The 25,997-nt window shown below is 51.9% G+C and overlaps 1 protein-coding gene across 4 annotated transcripts in view; it reads right to left on the bottom strand.

Annotated features, from left to right (window-relative positions):
• Positions 1-25,997, bottom strand: part of gnav1 (guanine nucleotide binding protein (G protein) alpha v1) — a 134,936-nt gene that overhangs the window by 77,013 nt on the left and 31,926 nt on the right. For all 4 annotated transcript variants that reach the window (XR_011954851.1, XM_072558785.1, XM_072558787.1 and 1 more), the window contains one exon: positions 11,939-12,031. Coding sequence is in view for 3 of the 4 variants with exons in the window: in XM_072558785.1 (XP_072414886.1) it covers positions 11,939-12,031 (93 nt within the window). In the remaining variant the exon portion in view is untranslated. The remainder of the gene's footprint in view (positions 1-11,938; positions 12,032-25,997) is intronic.

Below are 25,997 nucleotides of genomic sequence, written 5' to 3'. Positions count from 1 at the left end.
CGCGAAGGAGGGGAGGGAGACAGCGCGCGAAGGAGGGGAGGGAGACAGCGCGCGAAGGAGGGGAGGGAGACAGCGCGCGAAGGAGGGGAGGGAGACAGCGCGCGAAGGAGGGGAGGGAGACAGCGCGCGAAGGAGGGGAGGGAGACAGCGCGCGAAGGAGGGGAGGGAGACAGCGCGCGAAGGAGTGGAGGGTGACAGCGCGCGAAGGAGGGGAGGGTGACAGCGCGCGAAGGAGGGGAGGGTGACAGCGCGCGAAGGAGGGGAGGGTGACAGCGCGCGAAGGAGGGGAGGGTGACAGCGCGCGAAGGAGGGGAGGGTGACAGCGCGCGAAGGAGGGGAGGGTGACAGCGCGCGAAGGAGGGGAGGGTGACAGCGCGCGAAGGAGGGGAGGGTGACAGCGCGCGAAGGAGGGGAGGGAGACAGCGCGCGAAGGAGGGGAGGGAGACAGCGCGCGAAGGAGGGGAGGGAGACAGCGCGGGAAGGAGGGGAGGGAGACAGCGCGGGAAGGAGGGGAGGGAGACAGCGCGCGAAGGAGGGGAGGGAGACAGCGCGCGAAGGAGGGGAGGGAGACAGCGCGCGAAGGAGGGGAGGGAGACAGCGCGCGAAGGAGGGGAGGGAGACAGCGCGCGAAGGAGGGGAGGGAGACAGCGCGCGAAGGAGGGGAGGGAGACAGCGCGCGAAGGAGGGGAGGGAGACAGCGCGCGAAGGAGGGGAGGGAGACAGCGCGCGAAGGAGGGGAGGGAGACAGCGTGTGAAGGATGAGAGGGAGAGGGAGACAGCGCGCGAAGGAGGGGAGGGAGACAGCGCGCGAAGGAGGGGAGGGCGACAGCGCGCGAAGGAGGAGAGGGAGACAGCGCGCGAAGGAGGGGAGGGAGACAGCGCGCGAAGGAGGGGAGGGCGACAGCGCGCGAAGAAGGAGAGGGAGACAGCGCGCGAAGGAGGGGAGGGCGACAGCGCGCGAAGGAGGAGAGGGAGACAGCGCGCGAAGGAGGAGAGGGAGACAGCGCGCGAAGGAGGAGAGGGAGACAGCGCGCGAAGGAGGAGAGGGAGACAGCGCGCGAAGGAGGAGAGTGAGACAGCGCGCGAAGGAGGGGAGGGAGACAGCGCGCGAAGGAGGGGAGGGCGACAGCGCGCGAAGGAGGAGAGGGAGACAGCGCGCGAAGGAGGGGAGGGAGAGGGAGACAGCGCGCGAAGGAGGGGAGGGAGAGGGAGACAGCGCGCGAAGGAGGGGAGGGCGACCGCGCGCGAAGGAGGGGAGGGATATAGCGCGCGAAGGAGGAGAGGGCGACAGCGCGCGAAGGAGGGGAGGGTGACAGCGCGCGAAGGAGGAGAGGGAGAGGGAGACAGTGCGCGAAGGAGGGGAGGGTGACAGCGCGCGAAGGAGGAGAGGGAGAGGGAGACAGCGCGCGAAGGAGGGGAGGGCGACCGCGCGCGAAGGAGGGGAGGGATATAGCGCGCGAAGGAGGAGAGGGCGACAGCGCGCGAAGGAGGGGAGGGCGACAGCGCGCGAAGGAGGGGAGGGCGACAGCGCGCGAAGGAGGGGAGGGCGACAGCGCGCGAAGGAGGGGAGGGCGACAGCGCGCGAAGGAGGGGAGGGCGACAGCGCGCGAAGGAGGGGAGGGCGACAGCGCGCGAAGGAGGGGAGGGCGACAGCGCGCGAAGGAGGAGAGGGCGACAGCGCGCGAAGGAGGAGAGGGCGACAGCGCGCGAAGGAGGAGAGGGCGACAGCGCGCGAAGGAGGAGAGGGCGACAGCGCGCGAAGGAGGAGAGGGCGACAGCGCGCGAAGGAGGAGAGGGCGACAGCGCGCGAAGGAGGAGAGGGCGACAGCGCGCGAAGGAGGAGAGGGCGACAGCGCGCGAAGGAGGAGAGGGCGACAGCGCGCGAAGGAGGAGAGGGCGACAGCGCGCGAAGGAGGAGAGGGCGACAGCGCGGGAAGGAGGAGAGGGAGACAGCGCGGGAAGGAGGGGAGGGAGACAGCGCGGGAAGGAGGGGAGGGAGACAGCGCGGGAAGGAGGGGAGGGAGACAGCGCGGGAAGGAGGGGAGGGCGACAGCGCGGGAAGGAGGGGAGGGCGACAGCGCGGGAAGGAGGGGAGGGCGACAGCGCGGGAAGGAGGGGAGGGCGACAGCGCGGGAAGGAGGGGAGGGCGACAGCGCGGGAAGGAGGGGAGGGCGACAGCGCGCGAAGGAGGAGAGGGAGACAGCGCGCGAAGGAGGAGAGGGAGACAGCGCGCGAAGGAGGAGAGGGAGACAGCGCGGGAAGGAGGGGAGGGAGACAGCGCGGGAAGGAGGGGAGGGAGACAGCGCGGGAAGGAGGGGAGGGAGACAGCGCGGGAAGGAGGGGAGGGAGACAGCGCGGGAAGGAGGGGAGGGAGACAGCGCGGGAAGGAGGGGAGGGAGACAGCGCGGGAAGGAGGGGAGGGAGACAGCGCGGGAAGGAGGGGAGGGAGACAGCGCGGGAAGGAGGGGAGGGAGAGGGAGACAGCGCGCGAAGGAGGAGAGGGAGAGGGCGACAGCGCGCGAAGGAGGAGAGGGCGACAGCGCGCGAAGGAGGAGAGGGAGACAGCGCGCGAAGGAGGAGAGGGAGACAGCGCGCGAAGGAGGAGAGGGAGACAGCGCGCGAAGGAGGAGAGGGAGACAGCGCGCGAAGGAGGAGAGGGAGACAGCGCGCGAAGGAGGAGAGGGAGACAGCGCGCGAAGGAGGAGAGGGAGACAGCGCGCGAAGGAGGAGAGGGAGACAGCGCGCGAAGGAGGAGAGGGAGACAGCGCGCGAAGGAGGAGAGGGAGACAGCGCGCGAAGGAGGAGAGGGAGACAGCGCACGAAGGAGGAGAGGGAGACAGCGCACGAAGGAGGGGAGGGCGACAGCGCGCGAAGGAGGAGAGGGAGAGGGCGACAGCGCGCGAAGGAGGAGAGGGAGACAGCGCACGAAGGAGGAGAGGGAGAGGGCGACAGCGCGCGAAGGAGGAGAGGGAGAGGGCGACAGCGCGCGAAGGAGGAGAGGGAGAGGGCGACAGCGCGCGAAGGAGGGGAGGGAGACAGCGCACGAAGGAGGAGAGGGAGAGGGCGACAGCACGCAAAGGAGAGCGAGAGGGAGACAGCACGCAAAGGAGAGCGAGAGGGAGACAGCACGCAAAGGAGAGCGAGAGGGAGACAGCACGCAAAGGAGAGCGAGAGAGAGACAGCACGCAAAGGAGAGCGAGAGGGAGACAGCACGCAAAGGAGAGCGAGAGGGAGACAGCACGCAAAGGAGAGCGAGAGGGAGACAGCACGCAAAGGAGAGCGAGAGGGAGACAGCACGCAAAGGAGAGCGAGAGGGCGACAGCGCGCGAAGGAGGAGAGGGAGACAGCGCACGAAGGAGGAGAGGGAGAGGGCGACAGCGCGCGAAGGAGGAGAGGGAGAGGGCGACAGCGCGCGAAGGAGGGGAGGGAGACAGCGCACGAAGGAGGAGAGGGAGAGGGCGACAGCACGCAAAGGAGGAGAGGGAGACAGCGCACGAAGGAGGAGAGGGAGAGGGCGACAGCGCGCGAAGGAGGAGAGGGAGAGGGCGACAGCGCGCGAAGGAGGAGAGGGAGAGGGCGACAGCGCGCGAAGGAGGGGAGGGAGACAGCGCACGAAGGAGGAGAGGGAGAGGGCGACAGCACGCAAAGGAGAGCGAGAGGGAGACAGCACGCAAAGGAGAGCGAGAGGGAGACAGCACGCAAAGGAGAGCGAGAGGGAGACAGCACGCAAAGGAGAGCGAGAGGGAGACAGCACGCAAAGGAGAGCGAGAGGGAGACAGCACGCAAAGGAGAGCGAGAGAGAGACAGCACGCAAAGGAGAGCGAGAGGGAGACAGCACGCAAAGGAGAGCGAGAGGGAGACAGCACGCAAAGGAGAGCGAGAGGGAGACAGCACGCAAAGGAGAGCGAGAGGGAGACAGCACGCAAAGGAGAGCGAGAGGGCGACAGCGCGCGAAGGAGGAGAGGGAGACAGCGCACGAAGGAGGAGAGGGAGAGGGCGACAGCGCGCGAAGGAGGAGAGGGAGAGGGCGACAGCGCGCGAAGGAGGGGAGGGAGACAGCGCACGAAGGAGGAGAGGGAGAGGGCGACAGCACGCAAAGGAGAGGGAGAGGGCGACAGCACGCAAAGGAGAGCGAGAGGGCGACAGCACGCAAAGGAGAGCGAGAGGGCGACAGCACGCAAAGGAGAGCGAGAGGGCGACAGCACGCAAAGGAGAGCGAGAGGGAGACAGCACGCAAAGGAGAGCGAGAGGGAGACAGCACGCAAAGGAGAGCGAGAGGGAGACAGCACGCAAAGGAGAGCGAGAGGGAGACAGCACGCAAAGGAGAGCGAGAGGGAGACAGCACGCAAAGGAGAGCGAGAGGGAGACAGCACGCAAAGGAGAGCGAGAGGGAGACAGCACGCAAAGGAGAGCGAGAGGGAGACAGCACGCAAAGGAGAGCGAGAGGGAGACAGCACGCAAAGGAGAGCGAGAGGGAGACAGCACGCAAAGGAGAGGGAGAGGGCGACAGCACGCAAAGGAGGAGAGGGAGACAGCGCACGAAGGAGGAGAGGGAGAGGGCGACAGCACGCAAAGGAGAGGGAGAGGGCGACAGCACGCAAAGGAGAGGGAGAGGGCGACAGCACGCAAAGGAGAGCGAGAGGGAGACAGCACGCAAAGGAGAGCGAGAGGGAGACAGCACGCAAAGGAGAGCGAGAGGGAGACAGCACGCAAAGGAGAGCGAGAGGGAGACAGCACGCAAAGGAGAGCGAGAGGGAGACAGCACGCAAAGGAGAGCGAGAGGGAGACAGCACGCAAAGGAGAGCGAGAGGGAGACAGCACGCAAAGGAGAGGGAGAGGGCGACAGCGCGCAAAGGAGGAGAGGGAGACAGCGCACGAAGGAGGAGAGGGAGAGGGCGACAGCACGCAAAGGAGAGGGAGAGGGCGACAGCACGCAAAGGAGAGGGAGAGGGCGACAGCACGCAAAGGAGAGCGAGAGGGAGACAGCACGCAAAGGAGAGCGAGAGGGAGACAGCACGCAAAGGAGAGGGAGAGGGCGACAGCACGCAAAGGAGGAGAGGGAGACAGCGCACGAAGGAGGAGAGGGAGAGGGCGACAGCACGCAAAGGAGAGCGAGAGGGAGACAGCACGCAAAGGAGAGCGAGAGGGAGACAGCGCGCAAAGGAGAGCGAGAGGGAGACAGCGCGCAAAGGAGAGCGAGAGGGAGACAGCGCGCAAAGGAGAGGGAGAGGGAGACAGCGCGCAAAGGAGAGGGAGAGGGCGACAGCGCGCAAAGGAGAGGGAGAGGGCGACAGCGCGCAAAGGAGAGGGAGAGGGCGACAGCGCGCAAAGGAGAGGGAGAGGGCGACAGCGCGCAAAGGAGAGGGAGAGGGCGACAGCGCGCAAAGGAGAGGGAGAGGGCGACAGCGCGCAAAGGAGAGGGAGAGGGCGACAGCGCGCAAAGGAGAGCGAGAGGGAGACAGCGCGCAAAGGAGAGCGAGAGGGAGACAGCGCGCAAAGGAGAGCGAGAGGGAGACAGCGCGCAAAGGAGAGCGAGAGGGAGACAGCGCGCAAAGGAGAGCGAGAGGGAGACAGCGCGCAAAGGAGAGCGAGAGGGAGACAGCGCGCAAAGGAGAGCGAGAGGGAGACAGCGCGCAAAGGAGAGCGAGAGGGAGACAGCGCGCAAAGGAGAGCGAGAGGGAGACAGCGCGCAAAGGAGAGCGAGAGGGAGACAGCGCGCAAAGGAGAGCGAGAGGGAGACAGCGCGCAAAGGAGAGCGAGAGGGAGACAGCGCGCAAAGGAGAGCGAGAGGGAGACAGCGCGCAAAGGAGAGCGAGAGGGAGACAGCGCGCAAAGGAGAGCGAGAGGGAGACAGCGCGCAAAGGAGAGCGAGAGGGAGACAGCGCGCAAAGGAGAGCGAGAGGGAGACAGCGCGCAAAGGAGAGCGAGAGGGAGACAGCGCGCAAAGGAGAGCGAGAGGGAGACAGCGCGCAAAGGAGAGCGAGAGGGAGACAGCGCGCAAAGGAGAGCGAGAGGGAGACAGCGCGCAAAGGAGAGCGAGAGGGAGACAGCGCGCAAAGGAGAGCGAGAGGGAGACAGCGCGCAAAGGAGAGCGAGAGGGAGACAGCGCGCAAAGGAGAGCGAGAGGGAGACAGCGCGCAAAGGAGAGCGAGAGGGAGACAGCGCGCAAAGGAGAGCGAGAGGGAGACAGCGCGCAAAGGAGAGCGAGAGGGAGACAGCGCGCAAAGGAGAGCGAGAGGGAGACAGCGCGCAAAGGAGAGCGAGAGGGAGACAGCGCGCAAAGGAGAGCGAGAGGGAGACAGCGCGCAAAGGAGAGCGAGAGGGAGACAGCGCGCAAAGGAGAGCGAGAGGGAGACAGCGCGCAAAGGAGAGCGAGAGGGAGACAGCGCGCAAAGGAGAGCGAGAGGGAGACAGCGCGCAAAGGAGAGCGAGAGGGAGACAGCGCGCAAAGGAGAGCGAGAGGGAGACAGCGCGCAAAGGAGAGCGAGAGGGAGACAGCGCGCAAAGGAGAGCGAGAGGGAGACAGCGCGCAAAGGAGAGCGAGAGGGAGACAGCGCGCAAAGGAGAGCGAGAGGGAGACAGCGCGCAAAGGAGAGCGAGAGGGAGACAGCGCGCAAAGGAGAGCGAGAGGGAGACAGCGCGCAAAGGAGAGCGAGAGGGAGACAGCGCGCAAAGGAGAGCGAGAGGGAGACAGCGCGCAAAGGAGAGCGAGAGGGAGACAGCGCGCAAAGGAGAGCGAGAGGGAGACAGCGCGCAAAGGAGAGCGAGAGGGAGACAGCGCGCAAAGGAGAGCGAGAGGGAGACAGCGCGCAAAGGAGAGCGAGAGGGAGACAGCGCGCAAAGGAGAGCGAGAGGGAGACAGCGCGCAAAGGAGAGCGAGAGGGAGACAGCGCGCAAAGGAGAGCGAGAGGGAGACAGCGCGCAAAGGAGAGCGAGAGGGAGACAGCGCGCAAAGGAGAGCGAGAGGGAGACAGCGCGCAAAGGAGAGCGAGAGGGAGACAGCGCGCAAAGGAGAGCGAGAGGGAGACAGCGCGCAAAGGAGAGCGAGAGGGAGACAGCGCGCAAAGGAGAGCGAGAGGGAGACAGCGCGCAAAGGAGAGCGAGAGGGAGACAGCGCGCAAAGGAGAGCGAGAGGGAGACAGCGCGCAAAGGAGAGCGAGAGGGAGACAGCGCGCAAAGGAGAGCGAGAGGGAGACAGCGCGCAAAGGAGAGCGAGAGGGAGACAGCGCGCAAAGGAGAGCGAGAGGGAGACAGCGCGCAAAGGAGAGCGAGAGGGAGACAGCGCGCAAAGGAGAGCGAGAGGGAGACAGCGCGCAAAGGAGAGCGAGAGGGAGACAGCGCGCAAAGGAGAGCGAGAGGGAGACAGCGCGCAAAGGAGAGCGAGAGGGAGACAGCGCGCAAAGGAGAGCGAGAGGGAGACAGCGCGCAAAGGAGAGCGAGAGGGAGACAGCGCGCAAAGGAGAGCGAGAGGGCGACAGCGCACAAAGGAGAGCGAGAGGGCGACAGCGCGCGAAGGAGGAGAGGGCGACAGCGCGCGAAGGAGGAGAGGGCGACAGCGCGCGAAGGAGGAGAGGGCGACAGCGCGCGAAGGAGGAGAGGGCGACAGCGCGCGAAGGAGGAGAGGGCGACAGCGCGCGAAGGAGGAGAGGGCGACAGCGCGCGAAGGAGGAGAGGGCGACAGCGCGCGAAGGAGGAGAGGGCGACAGCGCGCGAAGGAGGAGAGGGCGACAGCGCGCGAAGGAGGAGAGGGCGACAGCGCGCGAAGGAGGAGACGGCGACAGCGCGCGAAGGAGGAGAGGGCGACAGCGCGCGAAGGAGGAGAGGGCGACAGCGCGCGAAGGAGGAGAGGGCGACAGCGCGCGAAGGAGGAGAGGGCGACAGCGCGCGAAGGAGGAGAGGGCGACAGCGCGCGAAGGAGGAGAGGGCGACAGCGCGCGAAGGAGGAGAGGGCGACAGCGCGCGAAGGAGGAGAGGGCGACAGCGCGCGAAGGAGGAGAGGGCGACAGCGCGCGAAGGAGGAGAGGGCGACAGCGCGCGAATGAGGAGAGGGCGACAGCGCGCAAAGGAGGAGAGGGCGACAGCGCGCAAAGGAGGAGAGGGCGACAGCGCGCAAAGGAGGAGAGGGCGACAGCGCGCAAAGGAGGAGAGGGCGACAGCGCGCAAAGGAGGAGAGGGCGACAGCGCGCAAAGGAGGAGAGGGCGACAGCGCGCAAAGGAGGAGAGGGCGACAGCGCGCAAAGGAGGAGAGGGCGACAGCGCGCAAAGGAGGGGAGGGAGACAGCGCGCGAAGGAGGGGAGGGAGACAGCGCGCGAAGGAGGGGAGGGAGACAGCGCGCGAAGGAGGGGAGGGAGACAGCGCGCGAAGGAGGAGAGGGAGACAGCGCGCGAAGGAGGAGAGGTGGATTGCGCGGCAAGGAGACAGCGCGAAGATGCAAACGAATGCAGGAGAACGAGAGAGAAAAAATTTGACAGAGAGAGAGAGAGAGAGAGGGCGGAAAGGGAGCAAAGAAATGGGAAAAAGGAAATGAGAAAAAAAGGAAAAGGGAGCAAGAAAGAGCCAAAATCTCTTAAAACACAAATAGTTGCTGTGGTGTTATGGGCAAACGGTGGTCAACCCATGCACAGTATGATCCCACACATTGCCATTCAATGGCAGCAATAGTGGAGGAAGAAATGTCTGAACTTACTTTTCTTTGAAGAGTGCTATGGGATCATTTACATTAAAGTTATCAGAGTCTCTGTTTATCATCCAAAACGATGGGCTCTCTGACATTGTGGCACTCTGTCACCGCTGGCCCTCCAACAGTGCTGTGTACAAATGAACAAACAAAGCTGCCTCTTCTGTCTTTTCTATCATCTCCCATATTTGCCAAACCTTCCCAATACCTTTTCACTGTATTCACAATCCCAATGACATCAACATCCACAATTCCCAATTCCAGCATTTTATTCAGGCCAAGAACACCCAACATTTTATAATTTTACTTGGCATTTTTGATTCTCTGTTCAACTACGGGGAGTCATCCAGGACTAGAACAAAGAAGAAGGCCCTTCAGCCCACCCAGCCTGTACCAGTCCAAAACAAGCACCTAATTATTCTAATTCCATTTTTTAGTACTAGGCCTTAGACTTGTAAATGTCTTGACATTGCAAATGCACAGCTAAATAATTATCAAATGTTATAAGAGTTTCTGCCTCAAATTCCCATTCTTTGGATGAAAAAAATATTTCTTCACATCCCCCACGAACCTGCTGCCCCTTACCTTAAATCTCTGCCTCTGGTCATTGTTCCCACGATTAAGGCGGGAGGGAATACTGTCTCCCTGTATGTAATTACTAATTATATACATCTCAGTGATGTTCCCCATCAATCTCCTCTGCTCTAAGGAAAACAGCTCCAGTCTCTCTTCTTAATTATTTTCATGATTTTTTTTTTACTAATTCCTTTTCCCCATCTACCTGCCAGACAGATCTCTAGCTACATTGTTAAAATTTCATTGCTTCCCTCTCCTGGATCTAGACCAAAACAAACTCACCTCACTGATTCTGCAGTGAACTACCGCAACTCTGCAGGGGTCAGTGTTGGGACCACAACTAATCTGGTTATACATTAACAATCTGGATGAAGGGACAGACGGCATTGTTGCTACATTTGCCATCGACACAAAAGACAGGGGGAGGGACCATGAGCAGGTGGGGAGGCTGCAGAAGGATAGTGGGCCAAGAAGTATCATATGGAATATATATGGGACAGTGTGACAGTTATGCACTTTGGTAGAAAAACAGAGGCTCACACTATTTTCTAAATGGGGGAAAGGCTTTGGACATCTGAAGCATGAAGGGATTTGGGAGTCCTAGCTCAGGATTATTTTAAGGTTAACATGCAGCTGGCAATTAAGAAAACAATTGCGATGTTAGCATTTATTTCAAAAGGATTAGAGTACAAGAACAGAGATGCATTGATAAAGCTGTACAAGGTTTGGTCAGACTGCACTTGGAATATTGGGAGACGTTTTGGGTTCCCAATCTAAGGAAGGATGTACTGTCCTTGGAGGGGGTCCAGAGGAGGTTTACAAGATTGATCCCAGGAATGAAGGGTTTGCCATATGTAGAGCGGTTGAGGACACTGGGTCTGTACTCTATGGAGTTCAGAAGGATGGGCAGGGATTAGATTAGATTACATTACAGTGTGGAAACAGGCCCTTTGGCCCAACAAGTCCACACCGACCCGCCGAAGCACAACCCACCCATACCCCTACATTTACCCCTTACCTAACACTATGGGCAATTAAGCATGGCCAATTCACCTGACCTGCACATCTTTGGACTGTGGGAGGAAACCGAAGCACCCGGAGGAAACCCGGGCAGACACGGGGATAACGTGCAAACTCCACACAGTCAGTCGCCTGAGGCGGGAATTGAACCCAGGTCTCTGTCGCTGTGAGGCAGCAGTGCTAACCACTGTGCCACCGTGCCACCCACAAATGATTGAAATTTACAGAATACCAAGAGGCCTGGACAGAGTGGACATGGAGGAGATATTTCAACTCATAGGAGAGACTAGGACCTGAGGGCACAGTCTCAGAGTGAAGGAAATAATAGTGACCGCGAAGCCACTGGAACTGGATTGTTGTAACTTCCCATTTGGTTTAGTCACATCCTTTAGGAGATTAGCAATTTGTTAACTGGTTTGGCCAAAATGTGTCTCTCAACACACAGCAGACCTAAAGGGGCTACTTTTTCACACAGAGGGTGGTACGTGTATGGAATGATCTGCCAGAGGAAGTGGTGGAGGCTGGTACAATTACAACATTTAAAAGGCATCTGGATGGGGATATGAATAGGAAGGGTTTGGAGGGATATGGGCCGAGTGCTGGCAGATGGGACTAGATTAATGTAGGATATCTGGTCGGCATTGACAAGTTGGACTGAAGAGTCTGTTTCCATGCTGTACATCTCTGTGACAACCCTTTAGGAGGAGGAATTTGTTCAGCCAGAGGGTGGTTAATCTGTGGATCTCATTGTCACAGAGGGCTGTGGAGGCCAGGACAGGGAGTGGATATAACACAGAGATAGATAGGTTCTTGATTAGAAAGGGGAATTAAAGTTTATGGGGAGAAGGCAGGAGATTGGGGTTCAGAAATATAACCAGCGTGATCAGATGGTGGAACAGACTCCAAAGGGCTGAATGGCCTAACTCTATTCCTATAGCTTACGTCTGTTTCCTCCGCCTTCTTGCTACTGGGTTTTGATGCTTTTGTTCCCCTCAGTTCTCCTAAAACAACTTAAATGTATACTTTCATCTGCCAGAAACTCACTCCCTTCCAGAATTATACACCTAACGTCACACCTTTATTGTAGTCGATTGATGGGGAAAGAGAGCGAGTGAAGGAATTTCCACTGGATAAGGAAGTGGATAATATCCAGCAGTCGTAAAGCCTTATTGCAGAAGAAAAATACCTCATGAAAAACAACATTGATGAATCACTGAGGATAATGTGCAGGCAGGACAGACACGGAGTTAACATCAACTCCCTACAACTAGTGCAACACTGCCACCTACTGGTTGCAACTCTTCTGGACATACAGTGACAGTCATACTGTCCAAGTTACTATTTCCATCAGTGAATGAGAGAATATCTGACTGGAGGTCCCTTCTGCATGGCCTGACAATGTCAAAGATCCCATGATCCTATTTGAAGAAAGGCACAAGCGTTATCTCCAGTATTCTGGTCAATATTTCACTCTCAATCACCATCATTGCACACACAGATAATCTTATCTTCGTCACATTGCTATAATGTATATGGGAGCTTGCTATGTGTGAACTAACTGCAAATTACAACAGTGACTACACCTCAAAAAGGACTACATTGGCTGAAAGGTGCTTTGAGATGTCCTGAAAAGTGCTCTGTAAGTATTTTTAAAAATTTCTTACGGTATTCTTGGGGTTGGCCAGATTAATCCTCAGGATTCCCATCCCTTGGAGCACAAACTTCATTGAACTGAGGAGATTGTCCAGGACAGCGGGCTAAAGGGAGAGAAGAGGAGAATGAAACTCCCTGATTAGTGACAATGCTGGAAGAGAGGCTCAACACAGCAAAACAAACAAAGGCATTTCACAAGAGGAATAATCACAAAAAATTGGAGCCCGAACAACACAGGGTGATTCCATGCAGATTATCAAAGGAGGGCTTTAAAAGCAGCAAAACTTTTAGGATGAGTTTTCCAGACCTGCGATCAAGACAGCTCAGACACAGACACGGATGGCAGAATATTTAAAACAGGAATTGCTGTGGATGAGAATTGGAGATTCAGTATGGGAGGGTTGATTGTGAGGAGGGAACGGCTTAAAATAAGTTTAACTAAATAGCTGGACAAATTCAAAATAGCCATCAGAAGTAACTAATGGGCAGGCTATAGCCTTATAATATTACTGCTGGACCCCGATAATCCTGAGACCCCGATAACATTCTGGATTTGAATCTCACCAATTCAAGTGGAACTTGAATTCAATTTTTAAAAAAAGCTGGAATGAAGTGTCTAACAACGGTAATGAATTCATTGTTGATTGTTGGAAAATCCCATCTGGTTCACTGATGTCCTTTAGTGCCATCTTTACCTGGTCTGACCCACATGTGACCTCAGACCCACAGCAATGTGGTTGATTCTTAACTGCCCTCTGGGCAATTAGGGATGAGCAATAAGTGCTGGCCTAGCCAGTGACGCCCTCATCTATGAATGAATATTAAAATAAAACTGCATTTAGAGCAATCAACAAATTATCATCTGGTCTACGGTAAAAGACCTGAATGTTTGTTCAAGGCTATGACCATCTCCATCATTCCTGATAAAGGGCTTTTGCCCGAAACGTCGATTTTCCTGCTTCTCAGATGCAGCCTGACTGGCTGTGCTTTTCCAGCACCACACTCTTGGCTCTAATTTCCAGCATCTGCAGTATTCACTTTTGCCATCTCTATTAAGAGATGATCTAACCACCACCCGTTGACATCCAATGGTGTTACCATCCTGGTAACCCACAGGTTTTGAGAGTGAGCTTATCATTGACCAGAAACTCAACGGGATATCATATAAATATAATGGCTACAAGACCAGCTCACAGGCTAGCAATGCTATGGCAAGTAACTCGCCTCCTGACTCCTCAAAACTTGTCCGCCATCTACAAAACACAAGTAAGGAGTGTGATGGAATTCTCCCCACTTGACTAGAGGGCTTCAGCTCCAACACATTCAAGAAGCTTGACACCATCCAGGACAAAGCAGCCCACTTGATTGGCACCACATCCACAAACATTGATTCCTTCCATTCTGCTATTGGTGTCTGTGTCTGAGTTGTCCTGATCTAAGGTCTGGATGCTCAGTAGCTGTAGCGTGTACTATTTACACGATTACTGCAAAGATTTACCAAAGATCCTTAGATAGGACCTTCCTACCCACGACCACTTCCATCTAGGAGGGTAAGGGCAGCAGATACATGGGAACACCATTATTTGTAAGTCCCTCTCCAAGTCACTCACCATCCTGACTTGGAAATAAATGCCATTCCTTCACGGTTGCTGTGTCCAAACCCTGAAATTCCCTCCCTAAAAGGCATTGTGGGTCAATTTATAGCTCATGGACTGCAGATGTTCAAGGAGGCAGCTCACCACCTTCTCAAGGGCAACTAGGGACAATAAATGTTACCCAGCCAACACCACCCACAGCCCATGAATGAATGAATGAAAAAATGCCACTTGGATGACAAAGGAAATGGAGGCTATTTCAGATTTGCTGGATGATGCAAGATGGACTGAATGGCCTGATTCAACCCCAAGATATACCATAAAATGCCAATTTGATTACGACAGTATTTATTTTTGTAGATATGATATGGCCACAACCTGATTAACAAAGTTTTTTTTAAAATCAGAAATGTGTCTCACGCAGTTTAGTTTTGTGTCATTCATAAAACTAATCCTCAAAATTACTGCCTTGTTGCACATTAAATTTCAGAGGATAACGGCTCCATGTGTAATTAGTTTCCTTTCTCTCTCAGTCGAACAGGGAAGCAGCTGGTGCCCTGAGCGTGTTCTACTCTTTCAGTATTGTCTTACATTTGCATCACAAAATTCACAATTCCTGTTGGCAAATTAGCAAAACAACTCTCCACTGTTCCACCAAAACCTCACTACCCAAAATATCAAAAGGAAACTTATCGACTTAAGTCAAAGCATCATTGTATGGCCAATGCACCCAGCCTCTGTGGTGCCCACATATCATAAAGAACCTAACACTCACTATCGCAACATTCATAATTGATACACCTTTAGGTGGTAGGTACGTGATGGACTGGAACAAAAAAGGGGGACATTTTCAACTCTAATTATTATTCTGTCGCTGGGTATCCATCAAGAACAAGATCAAACTTCCCTATAATTATTTGTCAGGTCGAATTCTAAAAACAAGCAGCTGTTTGGGAAAATTGTTCTAACTGGGGACCAGCTCTGCCAGGGAACTACACGAGCAGCTCTACCTGGGGACCAGCTCTGCCAGGGAACTACAGAGCCATTATGCCCAAGGTCCTGCTCTGGTTGGGCTGCTGCTCCATCAGAAGGTCATGGAGACAGCTTAGCCAGGGGACCACAGGGAGACAGCACTGCTTGGTAATTGAGAGTGCAGGTTCTCCTGGGGACAAGCTGTGTATGACTGGGTGGGGTGGGGGAAAAGGCCTGGCAGGCTCCTGACAGAAAATCTTCAGTTCATTCACTGAGGCAGCAGTTCAAGTAGCCTTTACTTGGATTTACATCATGATTGAGGGTGGACAAGAGTGGCATTGGTTGTGACCATAGCTCTGAGTCAGGAGGCCTGGCTCAAGTTCCACTTTCCCCAGAGGTGTGCGTCATAACATCTTTGAATAGTCTGATTAGAAAATACTTTTTAAAAATCTATAAATGTCTAAGAGCCAGCAATGTTCTGGGGAGGAGGGTTCAAATCCGGTCACGGCAAATACTGGAATTAGAATTCAATAAAATAAAAGTCTTGATAGAAGAGTCTAATGATGACCATGAATCTGTCATTGATGGTTGGGTCTTTGGGAAGGAAATCTCCCAAACCTACTTTGTCGGGCCTACATGTGACTACAGACCCACAGCAACGCGATTGACTCTTAACTGCCCTCTGGGAAATTAGGGATGGGCAATAAGTGTTGGCTCAGCCAGCGATGCCCACATCCTGTGAAAGAATAAAAGATGTCACATTCCTAACTTCCCAAGTTTAATTGTTCAAATTAAAGCAAGGATGGAAAACCATCAGGAATCCTTACTCCTGAAAAACCTCTCCAGCGGTTTATATGCAATGACAGCTGACATTTTATTAGTCAAGAATGTGGTGCTGGAAAAGCGCAGGAGGTCAGGCAGCATTGGAGGAGCAAGAGAATTGACTTTTCAGGCAAAGGCCCTTCATCAGGATTCCAGAGGGAGCAGACTGGACCCCAGTTTAAGACTGGACTGAAAGACATGATTTGGAGATGCCGGTGTTGGACTGGGGTGCACAAAGTTAAAAATCACACAACACCAGGTTATAGTCCAACAGGTTTAATTGGAAGCACTAGATTTCGGAGCGGCGCTCCTTCATCAGGTGGACAACCACCTGATGAAGGAGCGTCGCTCCGAAAGCTAGTGTTTCCAATTAAACCTGTTGGACTATAACCTGGTGTTGTGTGATTTTTAACTTTGGACTGAAAGACAGCAGTATAGCACACACACTGTGCTGTACTGGAGTATCAACCTAGATTGCTAGAGGACCAGGTCCATGTAACTAGGTGGAATGGGGTGGGATAACTGCAGCTTTGCCTGATGACATCTCAATACTGGCAGTTGAAAACTGAGTGCAATCATTTGCACAACAATCATACTGAGCTAAGACTGAAAAATCATTTTTAAAAAAATACTGCTTTTTTACTTTCTCTCTCTCAACAATCTATTTCACTCCCACTAACCCTCACAATCAAATCTGAAGAAGGGTCCGGACTTGAGACGTTAACTGCCTCTCTCCACAGAGGAGGGCAGATCAGCTGAGTTTCTCCAGCAATTTCTGCTTTTGATGCATGCAATCAGGCACCTGGCCTGCAGGGGAGAGGAATTCCACACAAACATCAGATTCGGCATAAAGAATCAATTAAAAACAACTTACAGCAGCATTCACAAGATTCATGAGACACACACACATACATCCATGACCAGTGACACATTAAGGATGACATTCTTTCAATCTGCAGCAACTTACAGGGTGGTGGGGTAATAAACACACAAGGGTGGATCATTGGAATCTCTTCTGGGGTAGAACTGACCTGTACAAGGAGGATGGATTGCACCTAAATTGGAAGGAGACTAATATACTGGCAGAGCTGAAAATGTGTTGCTGGAAAAGCGCAGCAGGTCAGGCAGCATCCAAGGAACAGGAGAATCGACGTTTCGGGCATGAGCCCTTCTTCAGGCAGGGAGATTTGCTAGAGGTGCTCGGGAGGATTTAAATTACTGTGGTCGGGGTGGGGGTGGGGATGGGACCCAGGGAGATAGTGAGGAAAGAGATCAATCTGAGACTGGTACAGTTAAGAAAGGAAAGCAAGTCAAACAGTCAGGGCAGGCAGGGACAAAGCAGAGAACAAGGTAGGACTGATAAATTAATCTGTATTTATTTCAATGCAGGAGGCCTAACAGGGAAGGCAGATGAACTCAGGGCATGGTTAGGAACATGGGACTGGGATATCCTAGCAATTACAGAAACATGGCTCAGGGATGGACAGGACTGGCAGCTTAATATTCCAGGATACAAATGCTACAGGAAGGATAGAAAGGGAGGCAACAGAGGAGGGGCATTTGCGTTTTTGATAAGGGGTAGCATTACAGCTGTAATGAGGGAGGATATTCCCAGAAATATATCTAGGGAAGTTATTTGGGTGGAGCTGAGAAATAAGAAAGCGATGGTCACCTTACTGGGATTGCATTATGGATCCCCTAATAGTCAGCAGGATATTGAGAAACAAATTTGTAAGGAGACCACAGTTATCTGTAAGAATAATAGGGTGGCTACGATTTTAACTTTCCAAACATAGACTGGGACTGCCATAGTGTTAAGAGTTTACATGGAGAGGAATTTGTCAAGTGTGTACAAGAAAATTTTCTGATTCAGTATGTGGATGTACCGACTAGAGAAGGCACAAAACTTGACCTACTCTTGGGAAATAAGGCAGGGCAGGTGACTGAGGGATCAGTGAGGGAGCACTTTGGGGCCAGCGACCATAATTCTATTCGTTTTAAAATAGTGATGGAAAAAGATAGACCAAATCTAAAAGTTGAAGTTCTAAATGGGAGGAAGGCTAATTTTGATGGTATTAGGCAAGAACTTTCAAAAGCTGATTGGGGACAGATGTTCGCAAGTAAAAGGACAGCTGGAAAATGGGAAGCGTTCAGAAATGAGATAACGAGAATCCAGAGACAGTATATTCCTGTTAGGGTGAAAGGAAAGGCCGGTAGGTGTAGGGAATTTTACTTTACTTACAGTGTAGAAACAGGCCCTTTGGCCCAACAAGTCCACACCGACCCTCCGAAGAGCAACCCACCCAGACCCATTCACCTAAATTTACCCCTTCACCTTACACTAAGGGCAATTTAGCATGGCCAATTCACCTGACCTGCACATCTTTGGACTATGGGAGGAAACCGGAGCACCCGGAGGAAACCCATGCAGACACTGGGAGAATGTGCAAACTCCACACAGACAGTTGCCAGAGGCGGGAATTGAACTCGAGTCTCTGGCGCTGTGAGACAGCAGTGCTAACCACTGTGCTGGATGACTAAAGAAATTGTGGGTTTGGTTAAGGAAAAGAAGGAAGCATATATCAGGTATAGACAGGATAGATCGAGTAAATCCTTAGAAGAGTCTAAAGGCAGTAGGAGTATACTTAAGAGGGAAATCAGGAGGGCAAAAAGGGGACATGAGATAGATTTGGCAAATAGAATTAAGGAGAATCCAAAGGATTTTTACAAATACATTAAGGACAAAGGGGTAACTAGAGTGAAAATAGGGTCCTTCAAAGATTAGATTAGATTACCTACAGTGTAGAAACAGGCCCTTCGGCCCAACAAGTCCACACTGACCCGCCGATGTGCAACCCACCCATACCCCTACACTTACCCCTTCACCTAACACTACGGGCAATTTGGCATGGCCAATTTACCTGACCTGCACATCTTTGGAGTGTGGGAGGAAACCGGAGCACCCGGAGGAAACCCACGCAGACACGGGGAGAACATGCAAACTCCACACAGTCAGTCGCCTGAGGCGGGAATTGAACCCAGGTTTCTGGCGCTGTGAGGCAGCAGTGCTAACCATTGTGCCACCGTGCCGCCCACAAAGATCAGCAAAGCTGCCTTTGTGTGGAACCACAGGAAATGGGGGAGATTCTAAATGAGTATTTTGCATCACTGTTTACTGTGGAAAAGGACATGGAAGATATAGACTGTAGGGAAATAGATGGTGACATCTTGAAAAATGTCCATATTACAGAGGAGCAAGTGCTGAATGTCTTGAAACAGGTAAAGGTGGATAAATCCCCAGGACCTGATCAGGAGTAACCTCGAACTCTGTGGGAAGCTTGGGAAGTGATTGCTGGACCCCTTGCTGAGAATATTTGTATCATCGATAGTCACAGGTGAGGTGCTGGAAAACCAGACTTGGCTAATGTGGTGCCTCTATTTAAGAAAGATGGTAAGGACAAGCCAGTGAGCCTGACATCGGTGGTGGGTAAGTTGTTGAAGGGAATCCTGAGGGACAGGATGTACATGTATTTGGAAAGGAGAAAGTGAGGACTGCAGATGCTGAAGATCTGAGCTGAAAATGTGTTGCTGGAAAAGCGCAGCAGGTCAGGCAGCATCCAAGGAGCAGGAGAATCGACATTTCGGGCATAAGCCCTTCGTCAGGAATGAGGGCCTCTTGCTCCTTGGATGCTGCCTGACCTGCTGCGCTTTTCCAGCAACACATTTTCAGCATGTATTTGGAAAGGCAAGAACTGATTAGGGATAGTCAACATGGCTTTGTGCGTGGGAAATCATGTCTCACAAACTTGATTGAGTTTTTTGAAGTAACAAAGAGGATTGATGAGGGCAGAGCGGTAGATGTGATCTATATGGACTTCAGTAAGGCGTTCGACAAGGTTCCCCATGGGAGACTGGTTAGCAAGGTTAGATCTCATGGAATACAGGGAGAACTAGCCATTTGGATACAGAACTGGCTTAAAAGGTAGAAGACAGAGGGTGGTGGTGGAGGCTGTTTTTCAGACTGTGACCAGTGGGGTGCTACAAGAATCAGTACTGTGTCCATTACTTTTCATGATTTATATCAATGATTTGGATGTGAACTTAAGATGCATAGTTAGCAAGTTTGCAGATTACATCAAAATTGGAGGTGTAGTGGACAGCAAAGAAGGTTACCGCAGATTACAACGGGATCTTGATCAGATGGGCCAATGTACTGAGAAATGGCAGATGGAGTTTAATTTAGATAAGTGTGAGGTGCTGTATTTTTGGAAAGCAAATCTTAGCAGGACATATACACTTAATGGTAAGGTCCTAGGGAGCGTTGCTTCTTGAAACTAGAGTTGCATGTAGATAGGATAGTGAAGAAGGCATTTGGTATGCTTCCTTTATTGGTCAGAGCATTCAGTACAGGAGTTGAGAAGTCATATTGTGGCTGTATTGGAGATTGATTAGGCCACTTTTGGAATATTGCGTGAAATTCTAGTCTCCTTCCTATTGGAAGGATTTTGTGAAACTTGAAAGGGTTCAGAAAAGATTTACAAGGATGTTGCCAGGGTTGAAGGATTTGAGCTATAGGCTGGGGCTGTTTTCCCTGGAGCGTTGGAGGCTGAGGGGCGACCTTAATGAGGTCTATAAAATCATGAGGGGCATGGATAGGATAAATAGACAAAATCTTTTCCCTGGGGTGAAGGAGTCCAGAACCAGAGGGCATAGGCTTAGGGTAAGAAGGGAAAGATATAAAAGAGATCTAAGGCACACCTTTTTCCATGCATGGTGTGTGTGTGGAATGGGCTGCCAGAGGAAGTGATGGAGATTAGTACAATTGCTACATTTAAAAAGACGTTTGGATGGGTATATGAAGAGGAAGGGTTTGGAGGGATATGGGCAGGGTGGTGGCAGGTGGGACTAGATTGAATTGGGATATCTGGTCAGCATGGACGGGTTGGACCGAAGGGTCTGTTTACAACTCTATGACACAGCAGTGACCTTTATATAAGGAACCATGATAGCCTGCACTTGCCCTCAATTCCCAGAATTATGCACGGTTGCCAACGTTGGGCAGAAATAAACAAAACTATAAATAAAAAGTTTATAAAATCATGAGGGGCATAGATAGGTTGAATAGCCAAGGTCTTTTACCTGGGATTGGGGAGTCCAGAAGTAGAGGGCATAGGTTTATGGTGAGATGGGAAAGATTTAAAAAAAGAGACCTAAGAGGCAACATTTTCACAGAGGGTGGTGCGTGTGTGGAATGAGCTGCCAGAGGAAGTGGTGGAGGCTGATACAATTACAACATTTAATAGGCACCTGGATGGGTATACGAATAGGAAGGGCTTAGAGGGATTTGGGCCAGATGTTGGCAAATGGGACGAAATTTATTTAGGTTATCTGGTCGGTATGGACGAGTCGGACTGAAGGGTCTGTTTCTGTATGTTCAGCTCTTTGATGCCGAAGGTCAGAAACAAAAACTGCAACTGCTGGATAGACTCAACAGGTTTGGCAGCATCAGTGGAGAGAGAAACACAGCTAAAGTTTCAAGTCCAGTGATGTGCCAAGGTTCTCCAGCACTCTGTTGGGCAGATATAAACCAGATGGGTCCATCATGCGACCATCCATCCCCACTGTAATAATTCTCTGTATCCACATATTTTAAAATAATTATTAAAAATTTACCAATTCAAAGAAAATGATAAAAATAAGCTTTTCTTTTAAAGAAAATTCCCCAGTTTGCTTGCCTCAGAGTCCTGGAGGTTCATCTTCAAATATTGGACATGATATAACAGATGCTGGAGCAGGACATCCTGGCTCAGAGGGAGGGATACTACCACTGTGCCACGAGATCCTTCTGGCTTCCAGGGCTATCCTGGAGAGTTGGCAGCAATTGTTGATGGGGGATGGATTCGAGATGAGGTTTCTGGAGGGTGGACTGACATATCACCAATGATATTACTGTCCTGACTTAAACCAGGGGTCAACTTCACATGTGCAAGTTCATTACTGATTAAGTAATTATAAAAATTGTCAACCAGCCCACTAGGGATCAGCTAATCCCATTGTGGAGGGCTTTACACTGAATCTATTCACTATGTAACACCATTACATAATAATACCACCTCATGTCTTTCCTGAACTGACTGACCATTGGCCATAACAGTGTTTCCAGCAGTGGGGCTCGCTTTTTCGACCCAGCACTCTCTGGAATGTTCTCTCTAACACCAACAACTTTCCCATTCTGACTTGGCTTCAATTCGACAACCTGGGTCCCTATATACTCTCTCTCTCTCTGCCCGGGATTGGACGTTGGATATCGGATGCCAAATCTCTCTATACCTCCATTCCCCAGCAGGATGGTCTGCAAGTTCTTGACTTCTTCCTCAAAGGCCTGAACACTCCCCATCCATCACCACTCTCCTCCACCTGGCTGAACTTGTTCTCTCATTGAACAATTCCTACTTTAATTCATCTCACTTCTGTCAGGTCAAAGGAATGGCATCTGCATGGGTCCCAGTTATTGGGTATGTGGAAAAGCCCTTGTTCCAGTCCTAAACTGACTCCCTCCCCCAATTCTCTTTCTTGGTACATCAACGATTGCTTCGGTGCTGCTTCATGTTCCCGCCAGGACCTTGAAAAATTTGTTCATTTTGCCTCCAATTTCCACCCCTCTAACTCTCACACCGCCCATTTCCAATACTTCCCTCCTATTCCTTGACCTCTCGGTCTCCATTTCAGGGAACAAACTGTCCACTGCCATCTACTTAAAGCCACCAATTCCTATAGCTACCTTCACTACAGCTTCTCCCAGTTCCTTCACCTACATTGCATCTGTTTGGATGATGCCACCTTCCGAAACAGCGGTGCTGACATGCTTTGCTTCTTCCATGACTGTGGTTTCTGGCTCACTCTCATTGATAGGGCCCCCAACCACATCCAATTTATCACCCGTGCTTCTGCCCTTAGCCCTTCCCATCACACTCAACGTGATCGGGTCCCCCTTGTCTTCACTTCATCCCATCAGCCACTGCATTCAAAGGATCATTCTCTGCCATTTCAGACAACTCCAGCAGAACACATTCCCTCACTCATCCTGCCTGTGTTTCACAAGGATCATTCCCTCTGGGACACCTTCGTCCATTCCATGAGCACCAATGCTAACCCTTCCTTCCCACAACACCTTCCCATGCAACTGCAGAAGGTGCAACCCCTGCCCCTTCACCTCCTCCCTGCTCACCATCTAAAGGCCTAAACAGCCTTTCCAGGTGAAGCAGAATTTCACCGTGTACCTCCTCCAATCTTGTGTATTGTATTTGCTGCACCCAATGTGGCCCACTGTACATTGGAGAAACCAAATGCAGACTGGGTGACCACTTTGCAGAACACCTCCGGTCCAGATCTTCCTGTAGCCAGTCATTTTAACACAGTAGCTTGCCCGCATGCCCACTTGTCTGTCCTCAGCATGCTGCAATGGTCCAGCGAATCAGTGTGGGCACCTTACAGCCTTCTGGATTTAATATCGAGTTCAACACCTTTCAATTGTGAACCACCTCCCATTTCCTCCCTTTCTTTTAGTCAGGTCTTTAATCAATACAGAAATAAAGGTTTATGAGGACACCATTGTTCCTGATGAAGGGCTTTTGCCCAAAACGTCAATTCTCTTGCTCCTCAGATGCTGCCTAACCAGCTATGCTTTTCCAGAGCCATATACTTTTCGACTGTGATCTCCAGCATCTGCAGTCCTCACTTTTTCCATACCATTATTCTACCATCTCTCATTCAGATCACTTAATCTGAGTTATCAATACCCTTTCTCCCTTAGCATTTCAACACCACCCCTCCCACTATTGCATAAATGCTGCCCCCTCCACAGTTCATGCCAGCTCTGAAGAGTCATCTAGACTCGGTGTTAGCTTGCTCTCTCTCCATGGATGCCACGTGACCCACTGTGATCTTTAGTGTTTTTTGTTTTCAGTACAGATTCCAGCATCTGCAGTAATTTGCTCCGATCACAGCAACTGTTACCTTGGTTCAGTGTTATTTACACAGAGAACAATTGCTAGAACATTCTTTACATAGCTGACTGAAGTTCCTAGAGAAACAACTGAACCCTTCCCTGCCAAAGTAAAAGGGTAGCTCATTGAATATCAACCTGCATCCAAACATAAACAAACCAGAGAGCAAAGATTGAATTTAAACAAAAGAGCAAGTCTTAACTTTAGTTCATGAGAGTGCCAGTCACTGCACAAGGTACCCCATTTTTGGGTCATGTGTACAATGACCCAGACACCAGTGTCACCCTAAACATCTCCTGCACCTTCTCTCAAGACACAGTGCTTTGGTGGTCAGCACACTCACCTCAGAGCCAAAAAGGTTCTGGATTCAAGTCCTACCCCTGAAATGTGAACACAGAAATGTTGACCCATGCTCCAGTGCAGGACCGTGGCAGGGCTGCACCGCTGCATGTGTTCTCTTCAGCTTGAGGTAAAGGCCCCACCTGCCCCCTCAGGGGGAATGTAATAGACCATGACATGATGTCAAAAAATAGCAAGGGGGTCAGCCCCATTCATTCCGGTAACATTTATCCCTCAATCAATGTTACAAAAACAGATCATTGGCGCATTATCTCGTTTCTGCTCAAGAGTTTTAGCCGTGCCCCCTACACTACAGAAACGTCACTACAGGAACTCCAAGACATTCGGAGGTTGTGACAGGTGCTGGGCACAGTTAAGTTGCTTCATTCCCGAGAATGACGGTATACCTTGCGTCAACAATGACGGTGTCATGGCTTGCATTCTGAATCACAGGCTGCAAAGTCATCGCTCATTCCAGTGTCTCTGCTGGAGACATTTTCTAATCAGTCTGTTCAGAGATATAACGATGCATCTCTGTAGCAGGTAGATCTTGAACCCATACCTCCTGGCTCAAAAGATGAGGACACTGCCATTGTGTCACATAAACCTCAGGTTTTCTGCATAAATCAAGTCATTAAAAATTGCAGCAGCTTTGACATTTCCCACTTCCTGTCAGGGGACAAATGATAGGCCTCCTCGCTGAGATCCATCTTCCCAGGGCCTCAACTCCCACCACCCTGAGACCTTCTCCACAAGACTTCTGTCCCTGCGGAATTCCCCCCTCCCCCACCCCCCCATATACAGGATACAGTTAGTAAAACAGGTTTGTGATGGACTGATGTGACAGCTACCAACTGGTCATAACTACACCCTCTCAACAGGTGATGCCCATTGATGTAACTGGCACTTGGCTCAGTATCTCAGGTAAGAGGGATATTATAAATTTCAATGGGGCCATAGAGGCTTTACAGAGAGTAGAGCCAGAGGCTGACACTCTCACACTGGACCACCAGTGGAAATTTCAGTATCGTTGTCTAAGCAAACATATACTGGCGTAGGAAGCTGACCAGAATGATTATTACCAAATTAATCCAGGGTATGGAGGGATTTACTTCTGAGGAGAGGTTGATGAAGTTGGGCTTGTACTCATTAGGAAATGAGAAGAATGAGAGGCAACATTGTTAAAAGTTGCAAGATTCTTAGGGGACTTGACAAAGTAGATACAGAGAGAGAAGTTGCTTCCCCTTGTCAGAGAATCTAAGGCCAGAGAGAATAATCTCAGAATGAATGGTCACCCATTTAAGATTGAAATGAGGAGGTATTTCTTCTCTTGGAGGGGAGAGAATCTGTGGAGTTCTTTATTGCAAAGGGCAGTCAAGGGCTGGATCATTAAGTATATTCAAGACTGAGATAGTCAGGTCTTTAATCAATACGGAAATAAAGGTTGATGAGGACAAGGTAGGAAAGCAGAGTTGAGGATTATCAGATCGGCCAAGATCTCATTGAATGGTGAAGCAGACTCGATGGGCTGAATGGCCTATATCCTCTCTAGGTCTGATGATCTTAACAGCTTAAATGGAGACCCTGTCTGGCCTCTGAGATGATTGTAAAATACCTGTGGCACTATCAAATCAAATATAGGACAGTTTCCAGTGCCTGGCCTAATACCCATCAATCAACACTCCAATACACAGTAAGATCCCACCAGTTCTGATGAAGAGTCATCTAGACTAGAAACTTTAGCTTGCTCTCTCTCATTGGATGCTGTCTGACCCATTAGAATCTCCAAGGTCCCACCAGCAGCACCTGATAGCAAATTGGCTGCAGCACTCCCAACTTTACAACAGCAACTACACCCAAAAATATTTCATTGGCTCCAAAATACTTTCAGATGTCCTGTGAATGTAAAAGCTGCTAACTAATTGCAAACATTATTTAATAAAAATCTACATCACCACAGCCTGTAATTGTAATGGGAACCTGGTTTATAGTTAGCTCAGTGCTATCATGCCAAGCAAACAGCATGGACATGTTTGAGAGAATGAACAAACGTGAGCCTTTTCCTTTGATGTCCCACAATTTTAGCAATCCAAAGCCAACAAAAACTTCATATACCTGAAGAAAAGAAAATGCAGGAATGTGAATGAAGGCATGGAACACAGAACCTTAGAAATGGTTAATGGGATGATATCATCAAACAGGACAAGCAGTCCTTTGTGTCCAAAGTTTTTCACAGCCAGTCACCAGACCACAGCTTAGACACAAACGATAAAGGAGGCTGGACAGCACTTGTGATATCTTCCAGATAAATTTCCAAAGGAATTCACAAAAGAAAC

Source organism: Chiloscyllium punctatum, chromosome 39 (assembly GCF_047496795.1).
Source record: "Chiloscyllium punctatum isolate Juve2018m chromosome 39, sChiPun1.3, whole genome shotgun sequence".
Classification (NCBI taxonomy): Eukaryota; Metazoa; Chordata; class Chondrichthyes; order Orectolobiformes; family Hemiscylliidae; genus Chiloscyllium; species Chiloscyllium punctatum.
The sequence above is the reverse complement of the archived record's forward strand: the minus strand, read 5'-3'. Positions and strand labels throughout refer to the sequence as shown.